The sequence below is a fragment of the Ochlerotatus camptorhynchus genome, unplaced genomic scaffold, assembly GCF_037179485.1.
Source record: "Ochlerotatus camptorhynchus isolate MF236.1 unplaced genomic scaffold, CSIRO-AGI_Acam_v1.1 ptg000689l, whole genome shotgun sequence".
Taxonomy (NCBI): Eukaryota; Metazoa; Arthropoda; class Insecta; order Diptera; family Culicidae; genus Ochlerotatus; species Ochlerotatus camptorhynchus.
Window position 1 is genome coordinate 518322 of NW_027041166.1, and position 19912 is coordinate 538233.

Below are 19912 nucleotides of genomic sequence, written 5' to 3' on the forward strand. Positions count from 1 at the left end.
ACTTGAATCTCATTTCACATAATCTAGGCACTAGAGAGAAGTATTCCTTACAAGTTTGCTAGCAAGATGGGTGTTTCGTACAATATTTAAGATCTTCCATTACATATCTCATGACTTTACACGTTATTTTTAAAACGTGTGTAACGTAAAGCGCTCCATTTATGTGCATCATAATCAATTTAAATTTACTCTACTTGTTCCATCTATGCAGGTTTGAGATAACACTATGAAATGTTTCCCTTGTTGTGGGGATTCCTCTTGGCGATGGTTCCCAACTCAAATGGGTGCGATGGGTCAAAAACGATTCGTTCCATCTAATAACATTTGCGTGCTAACAAAGCAGATGCTATAAAAGTCCAATAAACCGGTTGTTTTGTGTCGAAGTTGTACGTCGAGCGATCGTCTGTTGCTTGGTTTATCAGTTGGACGGTCGCGCTCATTCCGTTAGGATGATACAGATTTTTGGTGCAGTTTGGCTGCTATCAGCTCTGTTGGCCTCTGCTTTCAGTGCAGATGATATCGCGGTCTCGTATAAAAAGTAATTTGCGCTTAGTTTGTTTTATGTGACAGTAGCTGACATTCTGTTTTTCAGTTATAAACTGTACGATGTGCAACCGTCGACACGTGCTGAATTGGAGCTGCTTCACCGGGTGAGCAGCGAGTTGGATTTGGATTTCTGGAGTCCGCCTGCTCTTGATCGAAATTCATCGGTGATGGTTAGTCCTTGGAACGATGATTCATTGAGGGCGTACCTGAGTGATCATAACGTCAAGCATCGAGTTTTATACGACGACGTTCAAAGTGTGATTGATCGTGAACATGTTTACAACCAAAACCGTGCTCGCAAGCGTCGTAGCGTTGAACAGACTGACAAAAGAGCTAGTTTTGATTACTTTTGGTCCATGGACGAGATCTATCAGTACTTGGACTATCTTGCGTTAGAGTATCCAAGTTTAGTGCGCTTGAAGGACTACGGTAAATCATATGAAGGCCGCCCGATAAAAGTCATCACTATCAGTACTAACGGAGAGGTGGATGATTTTCGTCCAATTGTGCTAATTGACGGTGGAATTCATGCTCGGGAATGGGCGGGGCATATGTCTGTGCTTTACCTGATCCATCAATTGGTGGAGCGTTCTGCGGAGAACATGGATCTGTTGAACAAAACCAACTGGGTTATCATGCCGGTGGTTAATCCGGATGGCTATGTGTACACGTATGAACATAATCGATTGTGGAGGAAAAATAGAGCACCAGTCAATATGCTCTGCATCGGAACGGATTTGAACAGGAACTTTCCATTTAGGTGGAAGTATTATGGTAGTGTAAGTATCAATTCTCCTTCACATGGTTGTCATCATACTGAACTACACCGATTTTAGCAATGTTCATCTGGATATGCAGGTCCCACACCTGGATCAGAGTTGGAAACACGAGCCGTCATGCTGATGATGGCGAATTATGCAAAAGCTACCAAGGTCTACTTGGCGGTACATTCATGCGGAGACTACATCCTATATCCCTATGGGTACGACTACGTTGATGCACCGAATAAGGTTCAATTGCAGGAACTGGGAGACAAGGCCGCTGAGGCCGTCAAAGCGATCGGTGGCCCTGAATATGCCGTCGGAAGTGCATCTTTCTTGCTCTATCCAGCCAACGGAAGCGATGATTTTATCTACGGTAGCTACGGTGTTGAGTACGTATACACGCTGGAATTGTCGTGTGGCGCCATGGTCAGTGATGGATTCATTATCAGTGTTGCGGAAATGCAGAAAATTAGCAAGGAAGCCTTCGAGATGTTCAAAGTATTCGGCAAATTTGCCGGTGAACAGAAAATTATCCCATTGGGTTCGAATCGTAAAAATAATACAGCTCCGTAGTCCTTATCGGACATGAATTGATCAATAAATCGCAAACGAATAAACAATAAATACACAACACTAATTTCAATGCGTTCTTATCGGAACGGAGTCAATCCGGTGTCCAAGATAATCGATTCCGCTGATAAGTCACGTCGTCCAAGTCGTCTACTTCAATCGAGTCATTTGAACGGTCGTTAGTTTCTACATAAAGTTCTACCGGGCAAGATGAAACTGTGGCTACCGGTGTTGGGATGCATGCTTCTGGCACTAGCAGCTGGAACGTACGGGATAGAGTTTACCGAGTAAGATAGGCCGAACGCGTCGCAGTGGATTTTTTTTTGTTTTATCCAATCACGGGTGCCACGTGCTTCTGTTTGCAGGTTTCAGTTGTACGTGATTATTCCAGAAACGCGTGAGCAGCTGGATCAGTTGCACGAGCTGGTAAAGGATGATAACTACGACTTCTGGGATGTTCCACGGTTGAACCGAAAGGCTCGGGTGATGGTGAGCCATTACGCAGAGTCGAAGTTTGAACAGTTTCTGGAGCAGCACGATATTGAATTTGATCCGATCGCAGACAACGTTCAACAGTAAGTATTCGTACCCATTGAAAAGAGCGTATTGAATGATTTTTCGTCCACGGGATTAGCACCTAAATAATAAGCCTGCTGACTTTATTGTCTTTCTGTTGGTAGGCAATGAAATACAATTATCATCAACAAACTATAGCTGAAGTAACGTAATATAGGCTGTCTTGCAATGAGCAGTCATACAACTAGTTTTCCCTAGGAAATTATATGTTTGACTGCTCATTGTAAGACAGCCTGTATTACGTAATATCAGCTAAAGTTTGTAGGGGGATACGGGGTAAGATGGTCACCCTAAACATAAAGTAAAATTTAACCAAAACGGTTTAAAATTTCCGCGATCAATAGATCTTTAGGGTAGGGATAAGAGGGGTATAGTGAGCACGTGGGGCATAATGAGCATCCCTTAATCCAGGCTTAAACTTTTAATTGTTTCTAACAAATTTATTGGTAGTAGGTTCAATATCACCATTGCAATGATTAATGACCAATTAATTTGTTTCGAACGAAAAGAAATCCAAGGCTAAAGCACAAGAAGCTTACTATGCCCCTCCTGCCCCTACTCTCCCTTATTACATTGATTTTCAGAAAATTTCATTTTCATTTGATAATGTTTTAATACGAACCAAGAAATACTAAATAATAAAAAAAAAAACAAACGGGGTAAGCTGGCCACATGCAATGTCACATGATCCTGGCCAACAAAATTGCACAGTACACACTTAGAAAATATTACCGAACTCGGTTTGATTTCAACCGAGTTTTTATCTGCTGAACGCTCGGTAGTCTGTTCGGTTAAAAAAAAAATAACCGAGCTGTCGTTAGTTCTTTTTGCTACTCACAATCTGTCAAAGTTACCGAAAATCTCGGTTGACGAAAAATAAACATCGGTTTACTTAAGAATTACCGAACGCTGTCAAACAAACCGACACACCTGTTGTAATTAATTATATGATTTGAGTAGTAGCTATTCTGAAGATCCGAGAGATGTCGCCCCTTCAGTGGTAGGAAAATCATTTTTGCAGTATGGAGAATATAAAAAAATCCACGATTTGTGACTAAACATGCTTTCACAGAAGGAAACAAATAAACGAGTGTTTACCTTATCGCCATAGTAATTTACTCGTGCAATTTTTGTGCATCTAAAACTGCCCATAAAGGCGATAATGAATAAAAACTGAAAATTTTCATGCATTTCCAAATGGTTTCCTACCATTCCCATACATTCAAAAGTGACTGGCCCTCTGGATGTGGATGATGTCAAAGCTACAAAACATGATTAATTATGGAATTCGGTTTTCACTTCAAATCCTGCTTTGAATTTTGATTAAGGATACGTTGCTTCGAATTTTAATACAAATAAAATCAGTTTTGTAAAAGAAATGCATGAAATATATTTATTTAATTTGTTTTGGCGAATAAAAACTTCCGTAACGCGAAATACAGCGTGAAAAAGTACAATCAAAATATATCACTGACTTTGAAGTCATTCCTATTCAAATGGCTTTTGAAATGCCTTTGCAAGCCAGAGACATAACCTTGCATATTTTCACGGCAAGAGAAACAAACTATAGCACAAGATGCCTGCTAATAAAACTATACCGTTAGTTTCAAATACTCACAAAAGATCTCAATCAAACGTGCATCCTCCTGTTGCAGCTGCTCCAGAACTTTTTCCATTTTTACTTAAGTTTTGCACACGTCCGACGAGCACACGCGAGAAAAAATGGCTGCCTAATTTTAGACTCAGCTTAGAGCAACCTGGTCTATACAAGGTGTGGAATTGATGGCCTGTACATATTGGTGCAGTTCGTTTTTCACTCGGTTTACAGTCGGCTTCGCACGATTTGCTTCTTTCGACGCTCAAACACGCTCGTAGCTACGTCATAACGTTTGTTTCAATCAGCGTTTGCATTGGATATTGAATATGAATTATAGAATGTCTGTATGAAGCCAAAATTTATGAATGTTTTTCTACTGAATGTTGAGATAATGTATTGATTATTTTATTAGCACACTGTATACCATGAAAAAGCAGCCTGCTGGTGAGTTTTTGCCCGTTTCCAAGTAAGGAGTTCCTATAATAATACAAAACGCCTGCTGATATTTTCCGTAAACTTTACAAAAGCATACAAGCAAGCGCAATCATCATGCAAACATATCTAGAATTTGCTGTACTTCATATTTCACAAATTTTCTTTCGACTGCTATGACGTCGTGGTCATCCTCTCCCGCAATGTTTACCTTTTTCCCACTACCAACACATACGTGAGGGCTAGATCTCCACACCTTGTATAGACCAGGTTGCTTTGGAGAGGGATGGTGAGGGGTGTCCCCCCGCCACCCGTGTCCCCTCGAGATCGTCAAGTCGACGATGACAGGAGCACATATCGTGGTAGGGGTAAACAATAGTTGCAATTTCCAAACCTACGACTGGATGCCTTCCTTCAAATAACAACTAAAGTGCGGTAAAAAATCGGTAGAACTGTTTCAAACACACAGTTGGTACTTGAGCGGGTCGATTTTCATCTCTTTTTGCCAGTGGTGGCGGGGGGACACCCCTCACTATCCCTCTCCAAAGGGGGAGTTTGGTAAAGAGAGATGAAAAAACCGATTTGTACCTTCCTTAAAAGTTGTTCTAGCTCGCTATTCTAATATCTATATGCAATCTTCACACTGCCATACTCTAACGGAACTATCAACTCTATGCTTTCATCTACTCCATCTATCGTATAAAAATTACCACTACAGTCTGTTATTTGAAATTAGCATCTTCAAACAAAATTTCTTGAAAATTAACCTTTGCGTCTCTGACGTATTTTGCTTTCCTAAATGTTGGCTCTAGTTTTCTCAATTTTTTTGCTGTCCTAAATTTGGCTCTAGTTTTCTCAATTTTTTACCGATTCAAACCAAACACCCTGCACATAATCGAGAAATTACCATAGTTTCATAAGTCACACTTGTTTGTCACGTCGCGGTTCTGTATTTACATGGTTATTCCTTGGGGTCTGTCCAATGGTGAGACATTTTCATGATATCTTTTTTTAATTCTAATATGAACCTATCACTTTTTCCGAATCGTATTTATATATGTGACTACACAATGATACACAAGCACGACTTATTACTATGTATACCGAAAATTATAGGTTTTCCAAATTGTCCAGGACATCAGTTGAATTGTCTACTAGGTCAACCAAGACTGTAATAATGTGTAGTATGGAAAAATGTCCAATCAGATTCAAAGTGTATATGTGGATCATGCATGATCTATTTCCGAGTAATCCAGATGTTCAAGGTTCTTCAAATCGTCCTGGAGTTCAGATAATTTGATCTACTATATCAACCGAGATTGGGACAATGTCTTTAGTATCGAAATATTTCCAGACAGATGCACTGGGTCTATGTGGATCATGCATGAACTATTGCCATGTATACCAGATATTTTAAGTTCTCCAAATCGTTCTGGAGTTCAGATGATTTATTCTACTAGATCAACCATGACTGGGATAAAGTCTGTAGTACAGAAATATATCCAAACAGATTCATAGTGTCTATATGGATAATGTTTAATTATTTTCACGTATACCAGACGATCTAGGTTCTCCAAATCGTCATGCAGTTCAGATGATCTGTTTTACTTGATCAATAAAGACTGGGATAATACTGGTACTATTGATATATCGATTTGAAAATCCTAGAACATTTTGGCATACACGGAAATAGGTTGGCATGATCCACATAGACACTTTGAATCTGTTTGGATATATTTCGATACTACAGACATAATTGCAGTCCAGGTTGATATAGTAGAACAAATCAACTAAACTCCAGGACGATTTACAGAGCCTAGAATATCCGGTATACATGGCAATTACTCGCAAATACGATTCGTTTATGATTTGATAACGAAAAATTTTATGCTTATATTGGAGATAAAAAAAAACAATGAAAATGTCTCACATTGGACAGACCTCAGGGAATTTCCGTGTAAATCCGGTGTGACTTATGGAATAGAGATCATTTCTCGATTATTTGCATGGTGTTTGGATTTAATCGGTAAAAAATTGGGAGCCACATGAACAACAAAATTTATGACAGCAAAATAATCCGGGACGGAAAGGTTACAATGAATTCCACAATTTTTGTGGCAGCACATCAGTCCCTTCGCGATTTTCGCGACATCATTTAATGTTTCCGCGATTTTCGCGACTGAAAGCTCAAATACGCGACAAATCCGCGAAAATTGCAAAATCATCGAAATTCGGGAAATCCGCGCCTGTTGTAACAGCCCTGCAAATTGTCTTGCATTGCCATGGTCATGTAGGGGGAGGTTCACGTCTAGTGCTTTCCAAAGGAACCTTCCGCGGCCACCAGCTACCACCCGTCCATTCTTGGCCGTATCCAGTGAGGCATCTTTCATATTGCTCGCAATCTCCGACACCGGCGAGAGACCAGCAGCCGAGCACTTTTGCAAGTGGAAAACTTACTGATAAACGGCAACGTCGGCCACCGAATCACCACCAACACTCGCGACGGACGCGTAATCAGCACGTTCTCGGGCTAATTCACCAACCGGACCGAGTTCAAAATCGCCCACGGTGACGAATCTCTCAATAGAACTACACGCCGAAAGTGTGCCACCCGAACTCGAAGAATCGGGCTCCTGGGAGGCACTGAAAACCTACACCGAACAATATAATTTAAGCTGCGTCGTAGATTTTGGAGGTTAGATTCAAGGTCAACCGAGTCACTCAAGGCAAACACAGGCAACACACGATATATCACTAAATGCTAACTTTATGAACACTTGAAACTAAATTTCAGCATACAAATTAACAAATTTAAAGCAAAAATGTTTAATTCTCTGACGAAAAATACGCAGCAAAAGAAAAACACGTCAGCTTTCAAGCGCAGCCTACTGCGATCAGACTCATTTCGTAAATGCCTAGATCAGTGCTGCAAAATCTCGACAGTACACGGTGATATTGACAATTCTGCTTTGGTCACTCATTGGATCCAGCAGTCATAGTCAAGGCAAACCATGTCAATTGTCAATGACAATGCTCTCAGTGACGAACATGTGCAGATTTATTTATTAGTTAAATTTTTAACGAAATTAAATGACTTGAGCAAAACAATTACATGGATCCATTTTAGTGAATAAGTATCTACGTCCTGAGCTACTTGGATAACAATAATGTGACACAGAATGTACTAAATTACACTTTTTGTTACCTGACGAATCTTTGTCATTGACGAAAAAATGAATGAGATTTTGGCGAAGGTTTTTTTGAGGATCAAGTCTGTCAGTGACTATGTGACGAACAATTTAGTCAATATCGCGCGAAAGTCTGTCAGTGACAATGACAAATCTCAGCACTGGCCTAGATGGTGTATATACATTTAAGGATGACAATAGTTCTATTGAATCAATGCGATGTGATACGATATCGTTGACGAAAGAATTCATAGCAAATTCACGACGCAATATTTGGATATTTTTTGAGCATACACCGAGCTGTGTAAGATGGCAGAGGAAATACAGTCCAACCTAACTTGCGGAGTGCATCCAATAGAAACTGCTTTTGAACGGACACTATTCTTTCTTCGTGTGTGATTGAAAAAGGAGACCAAACTATGCTGTAATATTCTAATATCGACCATACATAAGCAATCCGCAATGTTTTTATCGTATACGGATCGTGAAAGTTATAACAGAAATTTTTATGAAACCAAGCATGTTGTTAGCTCTGTTAATAATTGTGTTATAATGATCTGTGAAAGTAAAATTTTGAGTCCAAAATAACACCTAGATTCCTGACTCTATCACACTTTTCTACGATCTGGTTTTCTAAAGTGATTGTTATAACGGGTAGGATTCGTTTTCTAATAGTAAATGAGTTACATTTTTTTATATTTAATTGTAGAAGGTTTTATGACACCAAGTATGGAATCTCTGTATTTCTTCTTTGAATGTGTTGTCTTTGGCGTCTTTTATTTCCAAAAAAAGTTTAATGTCGTCAGCATAGATCAAAACTTTTAATTTCTTAATAATGGAAGATATGTCATTGACGAAGATAATAAAGAAAAGCGGACCTATATGGGAGCCTTGAGGAACTCCTGAAGTGACATCAACGAGATTTGATGTCTTTCCTTTGTATTTTACTATTTGAGGGCGGTCAGTTAAATATGATTCAAGCCACTTGAGGAGTGCGTGATGAATTCCCATTTTTTGATGTTTGAAAAGAATGTCAATTCGATCAAACGCTTTGCTGAAATCTGAATACAACAATTCTACATGGTTTCCGTTATCCATTGCATTCAATGAATAATTAATTTATTTGAGCAAATTCGTAGTTTTTGAACGGCCTTTAAAGAAGCCATGTTGCATAGTAGTTATTCTGTTTTTAATTTGAAGAAAGAGTTTTTCATTTACAATCACCTCGAAAAGTTTCGGAATGCAAGAAATAATAGCTATACCACGATAATTACGTATGTCAGATGCCGATTTAAAGATAGGCACTAAAAACGAGTTTTGCCATATTTTAGGGAAGTTTCCGGATTCCAGTGACATATTGAAAATCCAAAATAATGGAGCAGTAAGTTCAGTTGCTAAAGTTTTCATAAAAACTGGCGGAACACCGTCTGGGAGAGAACCTTTAGATGCATCTAAATTGTTTAAACCCTTTATGATATCATGAGCCTTGATTTGACTTACGCTGATGTCTCTTGAAAATTCTGGATGAGATTCAAAATATTCACTGTCACGGTCCTCTTCTGAAAACGTCGTGTAGATTTCTTGGAAGAAATTTGCACTTTTGTTTTCACCTACCCTATCGTCCAAATGCATCTTTGATGTAAAATTATCAGATCTTAATTTGGTTTTCACATAATTGAAGAAGTTCCTAGGACAAGATTTTATTTCAAGTTCAATTTTTAAATTATACTCCTCAAATGCCGTATTCACGGCCAAATTTAACTGATCGCAAATGTCTAAATAGTATACCTAAGCTTCTTCACTATAATATTTTTTATAAAATTTGTGCGCTTTTTGCTTTCGTTTTTTTAAATTTTTCAGTTCCTTGTTGTACCAAACCGGATTTTTTGCATGACTCTGACGTCTTCTTCTTTTAGTTGGCACTTCTTCAAGTATTATTTCAAACAACACATTGTAGAATACGTCAACTGCACATTCAACATTTCCTGTAGTTCTTAATATTGCTTGCCAATCGACAATGTTCAATCTAACTTCTAATGTTATCATAATTTGCAGAATTTTAATCAAAGATTTCATCAAATTCGCAGTCGTTGGTTCTTTCATTTATGAGAACGAATAAAGAATATTCTATTGCTGTGTGAAACATTTCATTTCTCCATATGGGACTTAACGATTCAGTCACACAGAAATCTTCATAAGTATTTGTTAATAAAAGGTCTAAATAACAATTTTGTTGATTTTTCACATGGTTAATTTGATTAAGTCCTAAATTTGCAATTTCGTCAAAAATGAAATGGAGTGTTTCATTTTCCCCAACGACTGGAAGTAAGATGCTTTCATTGTCCATATCAGAAATAAAGTCAACATTGCGTTGGTTAAAGTCCCCATATACATGTACTTTTACTTCAGGGGGTAAACTAGACAAAATTTCTTCCGCTTTTCCAAAAAACTTATCATACGTGTCCTTATGAGCATTGTTCGGTGGAAAGTATACAGAAGCAAAGACATGTGTTTCGTCTGCTACTTGCGCTTTTACCCATACATGTTCGAATTCTTTAAATTTAGTAGCCATAATGATTTCTGTATTCAATTGAGTCGAAATCGCAATTAATACTCCACCTGCCGATTTTCATCCCAACTTGTTTCATTAGCCATTATGACAGAGTAAGTAGAACTTAATATATTTTTTATTAATTTCATTCATTTTGCCAGCGCATCTCATGCGGTTAACATTTTGGCAATATCCCAAAATTTCTGTAGTGGTCTGAAGATTAGGTGAAGAAGTTGATGGTAACCTGTCATTCATAAAACTATTATCAAAATTATTAACCCCTGATCCATGTTCCGAATTTGTTTCGTTCTGCAAAATGTCGTGATCTTCTTTATTTTCTTCCTCTATGGAGCGTGTCAGTTTCGTAGAAAACACGAGTGCCTCTCCTTGATGTAGAGAAGTCGTCAAGTCCTGGATAATGTCGGGGTCTGCCGGATCATTGTCTTCCTCCAAGGGGTACGTCAATTTCGTACAAAACACAAAATTTCTGCATACACACGCCTCGCATGATGCAGTTGCAGCCATCCCGTTAGGCAAGTGCACTGGAACGGTACGTGGGTATACATCGAATGCCGGGTTGGGGTTTAAGATTTCCCCTCGTTGGAATTGCATTGTGGGTCGATAGTAAGCCTGCGGCGGCCTGGAAAACCGATCTTTCGCTGCCGCAAGAAGCTCTCGATCAGGTGGCAGTAGGTTGTTTCTATTATGACTAACGAAGTGACCATTACTATGATCGTTGTTGTAGTTATTGTGGTAATTAGTGTGGTTGGAGTTACTGCGATTTATATCACTGCTGTGGAAACTATTACGGTTATTGTTGTTGTTTCGATAATTGTTAGATATGTAATTGTTGTTGTTGTTGTTGCCAAAATTGTTGTTGTTGCTGAGCAAGTTTTGTTTTCGTCGCCTTCTAGCCTTTCCAGCTATTTTTTGCTGTATCAAACGGCGTGATTTTCGGGCATCGTACTCGGTCCAGTTTGCCTTCCATACCTTCCTGGTAGCAAGTAGACGCCCCCTGAGTCATCGTTGTTGTTATTTAATTCCACCTCCAAGCTGGGACACGAGTCAGATGGCAAAGGCAAAGGTGCAGCGCTCCGTGTAGAGGCTGCTATTTGCTAACAGTGACTTCAGCTCGTCAAGAATATCGAGTTCCAGCACAGAGTTAGAGCTCATGGAACAACTTGCCGAAATGTCGAGCGACAGCTGGTTCAGTTGATTTATTTCATTACTGATCTTTCGGAGCTTGGTGCATATTTCAGACGTCACAGTTTTCAATGACGTAGACACACTGTCTTTTGTTGCCATCATTGCTGTTTCGAAAAGCGATGCAGTGTGATTTTTGATGGCAACGACACGGCCAGCTAAGGTGCTGTTTCTGTTAATTGCGGACAGTTCATTTTTTATGCCTACCAGCAGTATCTCCAGGCCTTCGACAGCTTCCTGAACAATTTGAGGCTTTTCTTGCTGCATCGCGAAACGACGTGTCACCTCTGTGTTGGCATGCAGTTGCTCCGTTAGAAGTTTTTGTTGAGCCGCTAATCGATTGAATTCTAACTTTGCTAGCAGATGCTCTTGACACGAGTCACAGCATGGTAGAAGATGAGAATTAAAATCCCCTAATTTTTTTTTGTCCTTCATGCGTAGAGAATTCCTCTGCACGGTTACTCCTGCGCAGGCTGCATGAAATGTGCGTATGCAGCCAGTGCATTTCCACATCAGCAAATCAACGGAAGAGTCAAATGAACAAATTTCACAATTCATATTGAAACGAACGGAACCAACAGCTATTTTTTTTTCCTTTGGTTTGTTTTTTCCGTCGATCTTGTTTTCCGTGCTGAGCACCAATGCTACCGCCGACCTGCCAGGAAGGCAGCTCCCACACCTGGACCCTACCTATCGACCCATCAACTCATGAACCGAGGACCAACGGCTTTAAAGGGTGATACGGTCAAAATTTGGTCAATATCAACTTGACGTATTTCTTTCAATTTTGCATTTAAAAAACCTGAACACCCCTCATTTTGAAGGTGTGTGTGTGTAGAATTTTGCTCCTATTTTGATTTTGGAAATCACTCTTCAGTTGTCAAAATGCCGTCCAAGCAAGAAGAGCAGCGTATCAAAATTTTGCTCGCGCATCGCGAAAATCCGAGCTACTCGCACGCAAAGTTGGCAAAATCGCTAAAAGTTGCCAAATCAACCGTTACAAATGTAATTAAAGTGTTTGGAGAACGTTTGTCGACAGCCAGGAAGTCTGGATCGGGGGGAAATCGAAAACCGGAAGCCGCTGAGACGACAAAGAGAGTTGCCGGTAGTTTCAAGCGAAACCCTAACCTCTCTCTCCGAGATGCCGCAAATAAGCTGGGTGTATCGTCTACAACTGTGCATCGAGCCAAAAAACGAGCCGGACTATCGACTTACAAGAAGGTAGTGACTCCAAATCGCGATGATAAACAAAATACGACGGCCAAAGCGCGATCCCGGAGGCTGTACACGACGATGCTGACGAAGTTTGACTGCGTGGTAATGGACGACGAAACCTACGTCAAAGCCGACTACAAGCAGCTTTCGGGACAGGAGTTTTATACGGCAAAAGGAAGGGGAAAGGTAGCAGATGTTTTCAAGCACATGCAACTGTCAAAGTTCGCAAAGAAATATCTGGTTTGGCAAGCCATCTGTACCTGTGGCTTGAAAAGCAGAATTTTCATAGCTTCCGGGACTGTCAACCAAGAAATTTACGTGAAAGAGTGTTTGAATAAACGTCTGCTGCCTTTCCTGAAGAAACACGGTTGTTCCGTACTGTTTTGGCATCTTGCCATTACGGTAAAAAGGCCATGGAGTGGTACGCTGCCAACAACGTGCAGGTGGTTCCCAAGGACAAGAACCCTCCCAACACGCCAGAGCTCCGCCCAATTGAGAAATACTGGGCTATTGTCAAGCGGAACCTAAAGAAGACCAAAAAAACTGCTAAGGGCGAGCAGCAGTTCAAGGCAAACTGGCTTTCTGCGGCGAAGAAGGTGGACAAGGTGGCTGTACAAAATCTGATGGCAGGGGTCAAGCGTAAGGCCCGGCAATTCGGATTTGGAAAAGCGGAAGCCTAACTGAATATTTTTCCTGAATTTTATACTAATTGAACTTGAAAAAGAAATTTAATTTGATTTTTTAAATAAACGATTTCACCGATTTACACGCGTTTTCCCTTGACCAAATTTTGACCGTATCACCATTTACTTCCCATCCGAAGGAAGGCGTGATCAGAGATGTTATGCCTCAGAACATCCCGGCGGCGCTGACTGGGATTGAACCCAGGCCTGCTGGGGTGAGAGGTAATCACGCTTACCACTACACCACCGGCGCTGTTGGAACCAACAGCTATTGCGCGAAATTAATACAGCGAGAACGAAACGTACGCAACAAAAAAAAACACAGAACGCACGTGGCTAGGAATGATTAAAAGACGCGTCCAAACCGACTGACGATCGATTATATTTTTGACGATCGATAATTCTTTGGTTCAATCATCTAAAGGTCATTCCAAAGAAAAAAGTTAGTGTGAATCTTAGAATTTCGTTGCAATTGTTAATTTTGTTTTCTGTCGAAAAATATTAAACGGGGAATTTCTGTAATTATTTATATGAAAGCACGTATTTAAAAAACTACGTCAAAAATAAGAATTCAACTTATTTCCATTCGGATAAATATAATTTCACATGGTTATTTCTTTTCCCTAAAGGTTTAAAGTGGTTTTCAGGTCTTTTGGTTGATTGTCATCTAGCCGAAAACCAATTGACAGAATGTCATTTAGCTGAAAGCCGTTTGGCTGAACGCTATCAGGCCGAATACTATTTCACCGTTTTCTGATCAACTACAAATCGATAAACGGTCTTATTTATTTACATGCTGGACTCTCTCAGAGTATCGCTATTATTAGTGTCGAAAGTGTTTTTCATGAATACAATTTTGAAAAACTTTTGAAATAAAGACTGGAACGTGCAAAAATTGGTCGCCAAAAAATCGTTCCTTTCAGTCAAAATTTATTTCACAAAAATCTTCTTATTTTTTTTGGTACCGTGCCGATTCAAATTTTGGACACTTAAACTCGAATTTCGGACACTTTTAAAAGTTGATTATCTCGGTCGAATATGATCCACATGTCTTGTAAATTTTAAATTTTTTTGTCTAGTGCCCTTCACGATCATCTAACATTATTACTTTGTTTCTAACTGGATGTAATATTTAATTAAAAATGAAAGTGTCCGAAATTTGATTCGTCCGAAATTTGAATCGGAACGGTAGTTCAATTCATATTTTTAAAGAAATACATGTTCGTTTATTTTTTTTTGGTTTGCCTAATCCAAACTGCCGTGCCTTCCGCTTAACCCCTTCCGTTTAATTTTGCACAGTGGTCTCATCGACCTGATTCGCCACCGAACGCCAGTTAGATTTAAACTGCTGCTCGTTTTCCATGGATTTATTAGTTTTTTTGAGATTCCGTTTGACCAAGGCCCAATACCGTTCGAAAGGGAGGAGTTCTGGGCTGTTGGGAGGGTTGTGGTATTTGGGTACCACAAACACGTTGTTCGCATCGTACCACTCGATTGCCTTTTTCCCATAGTGGCAGCTCGCCAAGTCCGGCCAGAACAGAACAGGTCTATTATGTTGCATTAGGAATGGTAGCAGCCGCTTTTTCAGGCACTCCTGGGCGTAGATCTCTTGATTGATGGTTCCCGTAGTAATGAAAATGCCGCTTTTTAGACCACACGTGAATATGGCCTGCCAGACGAGATATTTTTTCGTCTCGATAGTTTGATGGTTTTGAAAATTTCAGCCACCTTCCCTTTTCCTGATGCGGTACAAAATTCCTGTCCCGGAAGCTGCTTGAAATCGGCCTTCACATAAGTTTCGTCGTCCATGACGACACAGTCGAGCTTTGTGAGCAGATTCGTATACAGCTTTCGGGACCGCTGCTTTGCCGACGTGTTTTGTTTGTAATCTCGGTTCGCCACCTTCACCTTCTTAAACGTCGACAACTCGGCTCGTTTCTTGGACCGCTGCACAGAAGTATAGGAGACATTGAGCTTACCAGCGACGTCCCGGGTGGAGAGGTTAGGATTCGCTTCGTCGTCGCTGCCACATCCGGATTACGATTGTCGTCGCTTCTAGGCTTCCTGGTGGTTGACAGACGCTCCCCGAACACTTTTAAAACGTTTGTCACGGTCGATTTGGCCGCATCCAGCAATTTTGCCAACTTGGCGTGTGAGAACGTCGGATTCTCTTACTGCGTGAGCAAAATTTTGACAAACTGCTTTTCTTGCTTAGACGTCATTTTGAAAACTGGAGAGCAAACGGTGAAAACTCATCATAGCAACCATTGTATATACACTCAACTTCCAAATGCAGCATTTCAGGTTTTTTTTATGCATTTTTAACAGAAGTACACCAATTTGAAGTTAACCAATTTTTGCGCGTTCCAGACTTTATTCAGTAATTAGATTAGTACGAAAAGTGATCAATTCTCCTCAAGTATTCAGCCGAATGGTATTCGACTTTACATTCAGCCAAACGGCGTTTGATCAACTAACCGGACACCTTAGTAAATGCAGTTCATGGCTAAAACTTTGATGTTGAAAAAACGTGAACGGAGACTGGGTGGAGGGATAAAAGGCAGAATTTCCAGAGGTAGACAGACAAATGCACAGTGGTCCAGGATGGGAATTTAGCAAAACAAACGTCCTAGTGCAAGTGTCTTAAGTTTTAGTGATGTAGTGTCTTCTGTCAACTTTTTCAGCTTATAAAGCTTGTTCTTTTGGCCGTCTTCAAAATTAGGGTGGTCCTCATTTTTTTGTTATTGAAAAACTAACTTTTTTCTTATTGAAAATAACAACGCATGATCTTCAGCAAAGTTGTAGCTGAGATGATTTCAAGCTCCTTTGTTATTTTTTTTTTCTATCTCTTACCCTTCTCAATTTGTAGAAATTTTGATGTCTTAAATAAGGGTAATCCTGAAAGAAAAAATAGTTATTTAGCTCTCACTTTTTATTTAAAAAAAAAGTGATCTTCAGATGCTTTTTGGGGTTTGTTGAAATACACATTTTTGTCGAGTAAAGTAAATTAACATCTCTTATAATTTACGAGACAGCACCCTTTCACTGTAGCAAGAGAAAAGACATATTGATTTTATCTTAAGTTTATGTGGATATGGGTCTTCTGTGAGCAAACATCGAAGAACATAAAAGGTCAAAAGGGTAAAAAGTTTATAGAAATAGATGAAACAGTAGGCCTTAACTTGGGAAATTTTGTTTCTGGGTTTTGACGTAGTACTACGTCTGTGATTTTTATGTGGGGGTACACTTTGTGAAAACCAAAAAATGGAACATGCAACAAAATTATGAAAGATTTTGAACGTTAATAACTCAGTTGCCTCTGGACCAATTTCAACAATTTTATCACCAATCGATCAGAAATATTTCTATTTCTAAAATTTAATACTTTATCATTTTTCAAATTTTGATTAATGATCATCGCACAAATGTGCAACTGTTGCTATGATCATTAAAATTATCACCGATTGCCTGCGAAAAGCGATTTCCCTAAAACAGATTTCAAAGTTGAATTCCATCCGGTCTCACCAAACGGTGTTTTTTTAATCACCGCTTGGTGAGTGGTGGTGTTCTCCAGGACACAACGAAAGGCTGCCCGCAAGCAGCTAGCTATCAAGGCTGCCCTCAACCGTATTCAGTTCCAATCACCGTGTGTGGTGGTGTCCGGTCGTTGGCATCAGCTGCAGCAGCAGCAGTGCTTTCGGCGCGTGGCGTTGAACATTGTTCTCCAGTGCACAACTAAACAAGAAGAAGAAGAATCCACACAGCTATTGATCGGAGTCAGTAGCTCTTCGTGAGTCGCTGTGGGCCATGTCAAGTGCGTCATACTCTCAAATTCCTATTCCTACACAAAACACAAGCTCCGGCTGCAATTAACAAATAAGATTTATTATATAAGACCACGTAGTCCTACGTCACCCCATAAGTATGTCCCTAGTAGTTTTTATTTGTCTTTTGCTTCTTTTCTACTCTGGAGCAAATTCAAAAGTTTCTCATTTAAAGAGCACTCTGAGGAATGTGACTTTTATCTAACCGCACCACTCTTTTTTCCGTTCAGATTTGTGTTTTCCTCAATGTGAATGTTTTTTTTCTCAAAGCTGTGAATAATGTTTTTTGAATCATAAGCTGTAAAGTTTGCTCTTTGTACTCAATGTGTGAGGAAATAACAATCCTGGTTATTAGTATCTTCACAGATAAAAGTATCTTCACAGATAAAAATTTGAATAGTGATGTAAACATTCATTCACGTAAACTTGTATTTCATTTAAGAGATGAACTAGCCTATGACTAAAAATCTCTCAAATAAAGGAAAAAAAAAATGTATTTCATTTAACGCAACCGAGCAACTTGTAAAAAATATTGTTTAAAACAATGGGCTTTTGTATACAATATTTGCTACATTGCATGAAATGTCTCAGAACTTTACATGATATATAATGTAAACTTGTATGATATGTGACGCTCCCTTTATGTGCATCATACTGAACTGAAATTTACACTACTTTTTCGAACTGTGTTCCACTAATACTCGACTTGTACAAGACACTGTAGAAATGTTTACATTGGAGATTAAATACGCGTATCTGTCCAGGATAAGTCAGTTAACTGGACATTATTATCCCTACTATCTTTCTTTAAATATTAATATTTTGTTTACATCCACCACCTGTTTTCCACAACTAGAATTTTAAACAAAGAACGTCGATCCAACGATGCCTTCCACAAGCGAACGAAGCGGGACGTCACTACACAAGCGGAAGTTGATTTCGACCACTATTGGACTTTGGATGAAATCTATGCGTACGTGGAGGATCTGGCGGCAAACAACCCAATGGTGACGGTCTTCGATATCGGAACCACACCGGAAGGAAGACCAATCAAAGCGCTAACGATTTCCTCCGCTGGCCAGGTTAGCATGAACCGTCCGGTTGTCTTTATGGATTCTGGCATTCATGCGCGGTAGGTTTCCTGAATTTCAAAAGTACCAAATCTTGTTTTAAAAACCATTTTTCACCTGCAGTGAATGGGCTGGTATAATGTCGGTTATGTACATGATCCAACAGTTTGTCGACCTACCAGAGCAGTATGCTGAACAACTAGCCAACACCGATTACGTCATCATTCCTGTAATGAACCCGGATGGATACGTCTACACCCACGAAGTGAACCGACTTTGGAGGAAGAACCGTGCGCAGAACAACATCTTGTGTGCCGGTGTCGATCTTAATCGAAACTTCCCATTCAAGTGGGCTTTTACCAGCAATGCCTGTACCAATACTTTTGCTGGGATGGAGCCTGCCACTGAACCGGAAACTCAAGCAATGATGGCCTTGATGGAGCAGTACAAATCCGCTATGGCTATGTACATTGCCGTGCATACTCACGGGGAGATGATCCTGTGGCCTTGGGGTTACGATTTCATCCATTGTGACAACTCGGAAGAACACGACACCCTGGGCAGGCAGGCTCGGGATGCGATTGTTGCTGTGGGAGGTGACGAATGGACGGTTGGAAATTCCGCTGATGTTCTGTACAAGGCTTCAGGGGCTACGGACGATTATGCTTTCAATAGCGGAGCTCGAGTGGCGTTCACGATTGAGCTGACTGGAGGAGGACTGGAAGGGTTTGATCTGCCGGCGTCCCAGCTTGGCAAGGTCACTAAGGAGACCATGGAAATTTTCAAGACCTTTGGCAAGTACGCTGGAACGTTGCCACTGCCATCAAGTGAGTTGCAGTAGATACGGGCAAATGATTAACTTTGCATGAGAAAATTAAATGAGATAAAATAAAATTTACGAATTTACGAATCATTATCAACCGGTAAGGTATGACTGACATAATTATTTTTGATTACGAACCGAACGTGTACCTGAATTACTGAAATCAACCAGTGTGATGAACCACGTGACAGATGATTGAATAGGTTCATTAGCGTGTTTTACCACCAGAGTGTCAAATTGTTTATCAATTATCACATCGGCAACTGACCTCAGAAATATAGAAAAAAATGTTTCTACAAACGACACTTATGTTGGAATCGATCAATAGTGTGTTTGCTAGACTCCACCACTTTTTCTGCCAGCCATGCACGCGATGATAAATGCACGCTAATGATGATTTAATAGTACCCCATTATAGGTTATATATAGACCTTTCGGGAAGCGTGTCCAGCTCTAAATATCTCTACCTTAGGAGGCGTTGAACGTTTATGAATACTTGTTGATGATTTGTTTTTCGTCGGTAATGTGGTAAGCGTGATTACCTCTCACCCCAGCAGGCCTGGGTTCAATCACAGTCGGCGCCGCCGGGATGTTCTGAGACATAACATCTCTGATCACGCCTTCCTTCGGAAGGGAAGTTGGTTTCCGGTTCATGGTAGGGTCCAGGTGGGAGCTGCCTCCCCGGCGTCGGTAGCATTGGTGCTCAGCACGGAAAACAAGATCGACGAAAAACAAATCAATGAAAAAAAAAGTTAATCATGAAATATACAAAGAGGCATTAAATTTACATCACAAAACAGATCCCTAAAAGGGCTTTAAGCAAATTTTAGCAAATTATAATGAAATTATAGGGCGTGTTTTAGAAGTTAA

At 40.0% G+C, this 19912-nt stretch overlaps 2 protein-coding genes across 2 annotated transcripts; both read left to right on the top strand.

Annotated features, from left to right (window-relative positions):
• Positions 1–402: 402 nt before the first annotated feature.
• On the top strand, positions 403–1916 carry LOC135714663 (carboxypeptidase B-like). The gene is made up of 3 exons (XM_065238044.1): positions 403–538; positions 593–1325; positions 1383–1916. Exons 1-3 carry the CDS (start codon positions 450–452, stop codon positions 1881–1883), a joined length of 1323 nt encoding a protein of 440 aa, XP_065094116.1. The 5' UTR covers positions 403–449; the 3' UTR covers positions 1884–1916.
• Positions 1917–2050: 134 nt separating this feature from the next.
• On the top strand, positions 2051–19077 carry LOC135714664 (carboxypeptidase B-like). The gene is made up of 4 exons (XM_065238046.1): positions 2051–2167; positions 2246–2455; positions 18006–18281; positions 18343–19077. The coding sequence occupies exons 1-4, from the start codon at positions 2091–2093 to the stop codon at positions 19058–19060; spliced, it is 1281 nt and encodes a 426-aa protein (XP_065094118.1). The 5' UTR covers positions 2051–2090; the 3' UTR covers positions 19061–19077.
• Positions 19078–19912: the final 835 nt, after the last annotated feature.